General features: G+C 39.2%; 1 protein-coding gene across 5 annotated transcripts in view; it reads right to left on the reverse strand.

Moving 5' to 3' along the window:
* The window catches only part of ARR3 (arrestin 3), a 535442-nt gene that overhangs the window by 376190 nt on the left and 147375 nt on the right, over nt 1-11877 (reverse strand). For all 5 annotated transcript variants that reach the window (XM_044057442.1, XM_044057444.1, XM_044057443.1 and 2 more), the window contains exon 2: nt 5238-5282. In XM_044057442.1, the coding sequence (XP_043913377.1) occupies nt 5238-5257 (20 nt within the window). In that variant the 5' untranslated portion in view covers nt 5258-5282. The remainder of the gene's footprint in view (nt 1-5237; nt 5283-11877) is intronic.

Raw genomic sequence — 11877 nt, forward strand, 5'->3', positions numbered from 1 at the left:
GGAGGCGGGGTTGGGGGTTGTGCTTTGAAGGGGCAGGGTTGGGGCAGTGCTCCAGGTTTGCACTCCCCTGCAAAAAATTCTGCGGGCTCCCTTGCTTGGATTACTTTTGAATACTTTGTAATGCTGTACAATTATATATTTTCTATTATTATTTTTTGTTTTGTTTTGACTTAAGACGAGTTTAAGTTTGCTACTTCTAATACTATTGCCTGATCTGATTAATATACAGTGATTAACTAGAAATATATGGACTGAAAATCTTCCACACAGAGAAGCTTCTTACACTGTTTTGTCTTTATATTCTTTTACTGACTCTATACATATCCAGCTACTGATGTATCAGTGTTACTTCTCAGCCTCTTTCACGAATCCTCCATTTTTACCAATCTAAACTTTTCTGTAGTTACAAGAGTGGAGCAAGCCTTTAACACAGCAGTATTTACGTTTTGCAGCCAGCTACAACTCAAACCCAATAATGTCACTACGTAAGAAAAAAATCAGTGAGTTATAGTTTGATAAATAACTTCTAAAAAATGAATATTCAAAACTTATTACTTCACTTTCCTTCTTTGAGCTCTGTACTTGCAATCTGTGTTTTTAAAGCTTTGGAACTACCTCACTCAGCCCTTCATCATTCCTAAAACACAGGTTTTTAAACAGCTGTCCAAAGCCACCTTCTTGACCCTTGACCCAAGCACACATGCAAATCTCAGGTATTTTTATGTCAACCAGTTAATAAGTGGATCGCGTGAATATTTTAGAACGCTGTTTTACGGTTGGCGTAATTAACTAGCTGTGCTTATTAAAGAATGATCACTATAATTGCTGTAAACACATGTAATATATTGGTGTAAATTATCTTAAATCTTATAAAGTCCTTACTTGATACTGTTGTAACTGCTGCTTTTTATTCTGTATATTTCTAGCTGCTTATCCATAAAATGTTTTAAGGTATTAGATTTTTCTCTCCTGGCCTCTGCTGAAAATCTACACTATCCAGTTAGAAAAATACACTTAAAAAATTTACATAAATAACAGAATTGGTAAAAATGCCAAAACAATATCACCTTTGAACATAACATATCCACTACTGTAAAAAATACTTGGGGTTAGTAAACTTGATTCAGGGACAGCTTACAGTTATGTCAGTAGGGAACATAATTCCAGTTTTAAGGCTTCTTAACAGATAGATAAGTGTTTGTGGTTTCCACTTGTAGACTGTTTTAGGTTAAGCATGTCATCGAACTTGACTGAACTCCCCAGCTGTCAGTTGAAAAGATGCGCATATGCCTGGTGGACTTTCTTAGTTAACAATTTAATAAATTAATAAGGTATTACATTTTGGAAATATATTAAAACATTGGTAATATTTTCAGCCTGAAGTCAATTATTTGGGACAAGGCTAAGTTCAGTCTTCTAATGCACCATCACATCCAATTTCCTTTAATTTGTTAAGTCTAGACTACAAAGTTCAGAGAGTTAGCACAAGGCCTGATAATCATCTGTTAAAATATATATTGATAAAAGAAGACAGGGATAGATTTATATCTCATATCCTTGCAAGAGTTTATAATAAATTGCCAGTACAGTAAGACTGGTCAGGTCTGATGAATTCAGAGCATAACCAGATATTTAAATGGTAAAGCATGTAGACTAACAGTATTCAGGCTTCCTGTGAGCTGAAGGACCTATATTTGATTACTTACTATGAAACTATGGATGCCAAACTATGATATTTTCTGGCATGCTGTTTCAGACATTTTTTTATAATCACTGATGAAGACACACCTCATTTTACTACCCTATATTATTTTTTATATCTGTTTGATTTGGTGTTCTACTTGAACTAATTCCAGCTGTGTTTCTTTGATCTACACATTTGCCACAGACATATTAACTGACTGGTTTGCCATGTAGTACACCTCTGCTGTCTCTGTCCTAAGTCACAGGATGCCTCAGCAGACTGCAGCGTTTTGGTACCTGTTCTATGAATATTCAACTTGTTTTTGCATTGCATGTTTGGGTCTGTGGGCCTGGTTATAGTAAGTAGGAGGAGCAGTAGAGTTACTGGTATCCTTTAATTCCATGAATCATTATCTCCTTGTGAAGAAATAGCAGATATTAGCTTGGATGGCATTAATTGTCATGGTATCACATCCTATATATCTAAACAGTTGCATATAGTGAGACTACTGGACTATTTGCATCAGCAAACGTTAAGTGTCCATCAAGGTTTCATCCTGGGTTCCTCCTATTTTTATATTTATGAACATGATATGGTATTATAGAAGAGTAAACTCCTTTTGATCACTGGACAGATCATCTGTTTTCCTATACCACATCTACTGACATAAATGAATTGTGTTGCAGCTGTAACTTCGCCTTATTTTCCTACACAACTGGCTTTCCCACTGAAATTTTCTATGTAATTACACAAACAGAAAACCAATATTTTTTGGCATAGGAATATTAGAAAAAGTACAAGTCTATTCTGGGCCATATCTGAAAAAGATGTGTTAAAGAAGTAATCTTTCAGTTTTAAACTATGGGGGCTTTACAGGACTAAGCATTAAATAAGCATTCTGAATGTGTTGCAAAAAGTACATGCAGACTACACTTTCTCCTGGTTTGGCACATAGTCAAAGTTTCTGTTGCATTTAAACTTTTACTGTTTATCCTTATTTACTGCATCTATTCTTGTTATTTTTTTCTAAACGTGGCCTAGTAAAACTTGGATTTGTGTATCAGACGTGAGAAAATTTGTAGAAAGTTCTTTGAAAAGGGACAAAGGAAAGACAACCAGTGCATATTATCTTTGAGTTTTTTCAGCCGGTCATTACTGTTGCAATTCAATTGTGCATATACAGATATCCCAAAGTACAAAAATGTCCAACAGAATGTGAGAGCATTCCATTGGTCTGACACAGTATTTAAGGACAAAAGATAACTTGTCTTAGTAAGTTGTTCAGCATTAGTCATTTGTGATGAAAACTTATTACAATTCCCAATTGCCCCAAAGCACTGTGTGGTGTGACCTGCTGAAGGTCACACAGTAGCCAAATGAAGGTTGAGAGACTCAAGCCCTCTACTATAGGAAGCAGCTTGTTAACAACATATAGGCTTAATAATCTGTGCTAACTTCCAGATTAACAGAACTCATCTACAAAATCAGGTGGCATGAGCTGGAGAACCCTGAGGTACTCAGATGGGGACAGAAGTGAATGAACATTCTCATTAGTATTAGGATGGATAATACAAAACTGATATTTACAAATACTTGGGAAACAGAAAGAATATGATATCCATTTAGAGTTCATCATGAAATTTTGGGAAGACTGAAATAGATTGAAGAACTAGACAGGAGTTAGAGAAACAGGCATTAAGTTATCACTTGTAAATTGAAGGCAGTACTTATTTTTCAGATAACTGGGGATTTGGAGGACATCAATGTACATGCAGATATGAAAATGGAATCTGCTGACATTTTGGGATTTAGAGGACCTCACATTATAAGTACATTTGAGGATGAAATCTGCAGATAGTTGAGGATCTGGAGGACCTTATGCATAGTGATTACAGATGTGAGGATGAAATCTGCAGATAGATTGGGATCTGGATACACTTACAGTGCTTGCAAATGTGATGATATAATATGCAGATAGTTGGGAATTTAGATGACCTTACAACATGAGGATGAAATATGTTGATAGCTGGAGATTTGGAGGCACTTACAGTGCCTGCAGATGTAATGATGTAATCTGCAGAGATTTGGAGGAGTTTACACTGCTTGCAGGTGTGATGAAATCTGCAGATAGCTAGAAATGTGGAGGACCTCACAGTACAAGCAGATAAGATGATGAAATTTGCAGATATATGGGGATTTGGAAGGGCATGCAGTGCTTGCATATTTGATGAAGTAATCTGCAAAGAGTTGGGATTTGGGGGACTTTGTGGTGTCTGCATATGTGAGGATATAATCTGAGGTCAAAGGTGATCATAGATGTCAGCCAGGCTTCATCTGAACTGGAAGTTATCAGATGTGTGAGCTGGAAACTGAACTGTAATTAATTTCAGATGTCAGGCAGGAACTGTCCCAGGTATGGAGAAGGAAGTAGAAAGACTGGGCATGCTCTTAACTGACAGGTGGCTGGTGGAAGAAATTGATATACGTGTATATACTGTATAAAGCACTAAAACATGAAGCTTTTTGTCAAATGCTGAGACACAAACTGGAAGGAATGGTGATTCTTGCAAGTAGTGATATAAAAGCTGAAGGAACAGAGGTTCTTACAGATGTTGAGAGAGGAAGTGAAAGGAAATGTGATTGTGCAGATGTTGAGTTGAATGTTAGATGGGATGGAGATTATTATTGATGCTGGTATGGGAGGCTGAAGGAATTAACATTTTTACAATTGGGGGGCAGGATCTACAAATAATGGAGATATAGCCATACAGGCAGTGGGGAAAGATCTGGAAAGAATGAAAGTCAGGAACTGGATGGAATGGGTAAACTTACAGATGCTGAGACAGGAAATGGAAAAAGGGTGACCTGGAAAGGATAAGTATTCTTACAAATAGGGCAGGATCTAGATTTAATGAATGCTCTTGCAGATGTGGTGGGGGACGTGGAAGGGATGAAAAATTTTACAGATAAAAGGGACAATCAGAAATTGTTACAGAGCTGGAGGAGATGTTGGGGTAGGTAGAAGGAATGGAGAGTCCTACAGTTGCCGAGCAGACAGTGAAGCAACTTTGGATTGGATTCTCATGGCGAAGGTGTTAGATTGCAGGTGATCACTGGTAGGGCATGAGTCAGGGACTGAGATGATGACATAATGTCTGATAATTAAGGGGGGGGAGATAAATATTCCAATCGACAACAGAGCATGAGATACAGATATACCTGGGGAGGTAGTCAAAGGTAAAGAGATAAAGAAATGTTTGAAAGATTGGGTGACTCAGGGGGCATTAGTTTTAGAGCTATTGCCCCTTACAACTCTTGAAATGAGAGGTGAGGTTTCTCATGTCTGTAAGGACTAGATATGGATGGTAGGAAGACAGATGTGTCATATGGAATTTAGAGAGAGAGAGATGAGGCAGTTTGCTATGCCATTTTGAAGGTGTAAGGGTTTAAATTACACTTCAGTGTGAAGTAAAACCTGAAGAAACCAAAGTAAAAGGTACAGCTTGTCAAAGGGGAAAAACAATTGACATTTAAATTGGCAAAAATAACTTACTTTGCACCTTGTTCAGCCATCACAGAGCAGAGTATAGACTAGGTTCTGCAAGGAAAAAAAAGAAAAAAAAATGTTATATTGACCACTTCTAAGCCTACAGACATAACTACATCTACACCAAAAGAATAGGATGCCAGAATCACTTTATCAGTGCTCATGTATTCTGCAAATTGCAGAGTTCCTGCTTTTATACAGTAACCATTTGAAATACCAGGACTTATTAATGTGTCTGGAAATGCAGACCTACATATACTATGGCTGATACTAGTACTCATAATATTTCCTTTTCTCTAAGGTATAGTGATCTTGGAAATGGTATGTACAAGGGTATGTGGAAGGCTTGACTCCAACATCAGGGGGTGCTGGGGGAGCTTGCTCCCTGCAAAAACAACTTTAAGGGAGAAAAGCAATGTTCAGCACTCACTGTTCTCCTGTGTTTTCAGTCAATTATTCATATTTTGGGGCTTAGTATATTGAGATTCAACAATTAAATAGGGAGCACTGCTGTACATCTTTGTTTTCATCTGTTAAAATGATAGGGTAGCCTGCTGCCGTCACATTTACTTTTCAGTGTTTTTAGCATGTTTTCCATTATTACCCTTCCTGTTTATTCGACACCTATACATTAACAAAATGGTTCCTCTTGCTACTCCCTGTTGTACCTCAACCTGCCTTATATCGGTCTCCTTTGTTGTGAATCATTTTCATCTCTGAAACATGCTACTGTCTTGTATCATATGTATGCCTTTGAGATATTTGGAGTATTCATTCTGTTTTTTTTTCTGCTCTCTCATTTTCCATCTGTACTGAAATCCCTTGCACTATCCTAATATGATTTTGCGAATTGTCACAGCCTGAAAGCAATCTTTATTATCCCATTAACTTGCTTGTTCTGTCTCTGCCTTTAACCAGATATGTTGTAGAAATGGGCACGCTTTTCTATGGAGGTCTCAGCAATGATTTATTCAATTACATCAGTATCATTTTGTTGATATTTCTCATATTCTATAACCATGTTGAAAAGGATTGTATATCTAACCCTGATACAAAGCAGAGCTTACTCCTAAGAGATATTTCACCGAGACAAGGTTCACATCACAGTATACATATAACCTTTTCATATTGGGTTTCTATTTCAAACATATTTATCTAATTTCTCCTTGAATAATCCCCACTATGTTTATATGCACATTTAAACATTAATACTTCAAGTTCAATTTTATTTATGTTCTTATTACTAACCATGATTACAAATCAATTAAAATGTTAAGCACATAAAATGAATGCTACAAATGTCCAAGAATGGAGTAAAATAAAAATTAGAAACAGAATTACAAAAGGTTTAAAACACGGCAAAAAGACACATCAGAGGTAAAACAACCATGTTCAAGTATAAGATACTAGAAATAGATAAGTCTTAAGGGAGCATTTAAAAAGTGTTGATTTTTCAGACTCCCTCAGTCAGCAATATAACATATTTCAGAGGCACAGATTTGGACTTGCCCCTGGAAGAAGCAGTAACCCTTTCAGGGCCAAGTTCAATGACAGAGCTGGCTGGTATCAGCCCAGAAGGTGCCAGAAATATAGGAAATCCAAGTCATGCAGTACCAAGAACAATATAACCCGAACTTTATACATAATCTTTTGAAAAACAGGAAGCCACTGTAGTTAACACATGAATGGTGTAATATGCTGGTATCTTAATATACTCATAAGTAATCATGCCTTGGAGTTTTGAACTAGTTGCAAGTCATCACGTATACAGACGGATAGCCCAACATAGAGTGCATTACAATAGTCCACCTGGGAGGCTACAAGAACAATAAGGTATTTAATTAGGGTGGGGTTCTTATGATGGAAACAGGAAGATCTGACAGCAGTTGACATCTGATCCTTAAGTGGCAATTCTTTGACAAAAAGCAACACCCAGCTTGTGCACTCTCAACACAGATTCCACCTTGTCTCCATGGCAACTGTCTTACAAGTATTGAACTTCAAGTCACTGGCTAGTATCCAGTCATGAATACCTCCCAAATCAATGGCTAAATGATTAATGCCCGACCCAGATTCCTGTAGGATGGAGATGTATAGATTGCATGAAATCAGCATAGGAATAATAAGAGAGACATTTCATTTGATTAATGTCTTCAAAGGGAAGTATATGCACATTTGGCAATAACAGATAGGACCTTGTGGAGCACTACAGGTAGCTGGATACAAAGCAGAAGAATTAATGTCTGACACTACTCTATAGGGCTGTTTGGAAAGGCATGAGGCAGAAGAACCCAGAACCATACCTGAAATGCCAGAATACGTTTTCAGTCCAGAAGTATCCAGTAATGCACTGTACCAAATGCCTATTACAAATTGAGCAGGACTACGTCAGAGTACCAGTGGTGGTCCCTTGTCATATGGAAATCATTAAAAACGTTTGTTAGGGCCATTTTAGTACTGCATCTAACATGAAAACCAGACTAGAATGGATAATACAAATCATTCCTTTATATGTAGAAAAATTCATCTGTGTGTAAACTACCTTCTCCAGAACCTTGCTTAAAAAATGAAGGTTGGAGATTATTCAAAATGTCAGCTTTTTCTAGACAGAAGTAGTAGCTAAGTCCTCCTTTAATGCTAATATATAAACCCCATTCTGAGGAGGTACAGGCCTAACTCATCCAGACAGGCAAGACCAGCCTTGTGGGACTGGGGTCCAAACCGTACTGCAGTAACACCATATCAGTCATGCATACTAATGTACAGTAATAACTGAAGGGATATCAGTTACATTTTGTAGTAATAGCTCAAGAATATTTTGTTTTCTAATTCAGTGGTGTCCCCAGGCTGTGCCTTACCAAGTATGCAGTATTAACCACTGGATACTACTCGTGCATTATAATGTAATGGAGCGACACATTTATGCTGTTCATCATTTGTAACAACTGTCAAAATACTACTTATCAAATGTAAACTTTAAGGATAATCCATGGGCTGGTATTCATAACTGATTTGTATTGTATATAATGTGTAATTGCCCTGGAAGTGAGAGCAAACAGCTAGGTAATGATTCAAAGAACCAGGCACTGCTATAAAGCAATGAGGCTAATGGTGCAGAAACAGGGGTATGTCAATGACATAGAATGATGTTGAAATGAAAAAGCACAGTCTAATCAGTCCAAAATAAGATGCAATGGAGGTTTGCAGGAAGTATGTTGTCCTTCATAGTCATCAAGCTCAAATGCATACAACTAGTTGCATCTGTGTATAAAGGCAAAAAGTACTGTGAAACGTAGAGTTTCTTCTGTTAAAACTGCCCAGAGCAGGAGTAGGTGTTGGAGCAGTTGATAAATGTAAGTGCAGTTAGTAGCCACCCAGGAATGTGACATGGTACTGACACAGGATAATATCTGATGAACTGGTAGCTGCAGGGATATTTTCACGTGGACTGAAACATTATATTGGTATTGTCTGACCTGTGTGTCCCATAAGCTTGATCTGGAGGAATGCACTGACTTCCATTATCTGTAGATATCAAGGTGCTTGTAGGACATACCATTGCAATTACAACAACCTTTCAGCAAATGCCGATCAGAGTTATTGGACGGTAGAAAACTCCAAATGTTCCTCTATAAATTGAGCACATCTGTTTCCCCAGCATGGATGGGGGAGAGAGTTACCACTGTGGACAGTTTCTATGTGATCATCTGACTCACTGAAGAGTTGAGAACTACAGACTGTACACATCTGGCATTAAAAGTCTAATCCAATGTCCATGGACATTGACACATCACCAGGAAAGACTATCAATCCAGCAATTGTTGTTAATGCACAGTACCATGATTTACACATATGGTAAACATATCATCAGTGACACAATGTCATGTATAGGGGTAATCCACAGAGCCAGTTAGTAGCTGAATGCAGGAACACCCCAATCCACAGCCACAGATAGTATGCACAAAATGTCTTCCTCCCTGTATATCCTTATCATATTGCAGTTGATGCAGGATATCCACTGGACCCCCTGGTTGATGGCTCCCATATGAAACTCACAAAATGTGGCTGAACAAGAAACATAGTAGAATAAATGTTTGCCTTCAGATAGCAGAGTTCTGCTGCCTATACACATGTGGGGGGGGGGGTATTGCAGTATGCCTCTGTCACAACTTTCAGGCTCTTTGTAGTAAGCCACATGTTACAGAGCATAATATTGCTTAAGTAAGCAGTCTAACCATCAGACCCAGGAACTTCCACACCTACAATAGCAGGCCCTCTCAAGCACAAATGTCTTCCAGCAGTGGTGACAGACAGCAATGGGGGCAACACCACACCCACAGACAATGTCATGTACTTTATATTCTGGTATATGTGGTAGTGTATAATCCACTTCTGTGGGCCCTAATGTATATAGTGGCAGTACAGTGTCACTTAGAACAAAATGATGCATACAGTGGTATAGATGGGCTGTTCAGGGGCTGATTGAGTAACACTGTGTGTCAGACATTTACACTTCTAGTACAAAGGAACAAAGTTTGTGAGGGTCGCAGACATCATCATTTGTGCAAGTACTTAGGCTAACAAGGGCATATGGCTGTCTACACAATCTTGATGGTGGGCTGCTCATTAACAGAGATAAAGACATGGGCCACTAGGGAGGGTTTCATTGTCATACATTAATTTATCCATAGAGTTGGTTGGGGAAACCACTACATGCTAATATACTGTGGCCCCACCTGCCCAGATGCAACAGGACTACAGGCTCCAGAGTACTGGTGGAATGTGACTTGTAGGATTTCACTGATGAGGTCACCCTACCCCAGTTCTGCAGATGCAGACCTGGCTGTAGCTATGGCCAACACTCATAGATGGGGTACCAATGGTTGCATTTGTTTTCCATCACATGAAGGTAAAATGTTGTTGATGCATGTCACTGTAGCTCTCAAGAGACCTATTATGGCATTGCCTGTGGATTATATTGCCTCCTGGAGGCACTGACACCAGGGGTGACATCCTCACTGAAACCTTAAATCATGCTGATCATCTCCATTTTGGCATGGGTAACTGTGGCCTGTACCTATACTGTAGTCTTGTACATCTGTTGTTTGGTGTTCAGATTTGTGTGTGTATCTGAGTCTGGCTGTGACATTGGACTGTGCTAGGAACCCCCCATTAGGCTGCCATATAGTTGTTGTACAAACATCTGATGCAGTGTGGTGGCCTGCTGCTGCTGTTGCTGTAGGTCCAAAAAGAGCAGTAGCAGTGCTGTAAGTCTCAGGTTAGTTCCTCTTAACAGTGTGCATCCTGTACAGCAGCTGTTGGTTAGCCCACACTGTCACACTGAAGAATGAGTGTAGGACCCCCCCAAGAGGGAGACAAACAACGTTAATATATCCTGAGACTATGACTTGATCTGTGTGTGTCATTATCAGACTCTTCATAGGTGCAGTCCTCCACCTGTTGCCCTAGTCAACCACAGCAATAGTCTGGCTTTGACTACATATAACAAGAAACAACAGGGTGGGGGTGACTGGCTTTAAAACATATGATGACCAGTGGCATGTATAAAAATAGCAGGTAGATACTTGAAGACAAATAGCACACATATACATATGCAGGCTGTTCACTGCATCTGAACACCATATGTACCTTTGAGGCACATATAAAGTGGTCATTGTGTTCTCTACAGAGTCAGTCTGTGCAGGTGTGCTGTATAGCATATGTGTTATGGTTATAACCTATGTAGCCTTTCTGTGAAATGCATTCAGTTTGAGCACCCCAACTTCTGTGTCCACTCCTCTTGTGATGATACCTGTGCCCACATTGTCTCCATACAGAGATGATAAGGATGACTCATCATCCATTAGGATTGCTGTAGGAGGTGACTCTCTCCTTCATTTGCAGACCTGTCTGCAGTTATGCTGCATGCCTTCTAAGAGGTCTATCATATTGTGTTGCTGACATACTTCCAACATTGCTGTGTTGTGTGATTCCTCCCACTCACAGCATTGATGTCATGGACCACTTTGTCCCAGTAGAAGCTGATTAGCATCACTTCTCTTCCAAAGGTGCTGCCTGTGAGCCTTGAGTACCCATATCAGGATGTCATGTGTTCACCTAGAAAGAGAAGAGACCATAGTTGCTGATCAGTGATGTCTGGATACAGTGAGCTAAGAATAAGATACAGTACTATGGCTTGGTAATACACAAGAGTAGAGGGTTGGACAAGGCCAGGAAGACAGTGGAGGCCACAGATGTGTGATGGACAGTGGGATACCCAGTGATAAATAAGGTGGGATATAACATGGATAGACAAGTGCATGAATCCAGCTGGTATAGGTAATTGGGACTTCACAGGCAGCATGGATCGGGCTTACAGAGGTGAAAGTTGAGAGAGGGTGATGGGCTATCTTGTCAGGGGTGCATGAGCAGACATTCACAGCAGGTGTCCTGATGAGAGATATCTACTCCATACGTAAAGGGCAGACTTGTTGAGAAGGAGTTGACAGTCATGGTGCTGTGATTTGCTGCTGTCCCACTGATAACACATATATAGACTGGTACATATAACACACAGTCTGTACCTGAAGGTCACAAACATTGTAGATAAGTACTAGCTTGCACCTCATATTTGCTAATAAGGCTA

The sequence above is a fragment of the Protopterus annectens genome, chromosome 15.part0 (assembly GCF_019279795.1).
Source record: "Protopterus annectens isolate FY-2018-M chromosome 15.part0, PAN1.0, whole genome shotgun sequence".
NCBI classification, from domain to species: domain Eukaryota; kingdom Metazoa; phylum Chordata; order Ceratodontiformes; family Protopteridae; genus Protopterus; species Protopterus annectens.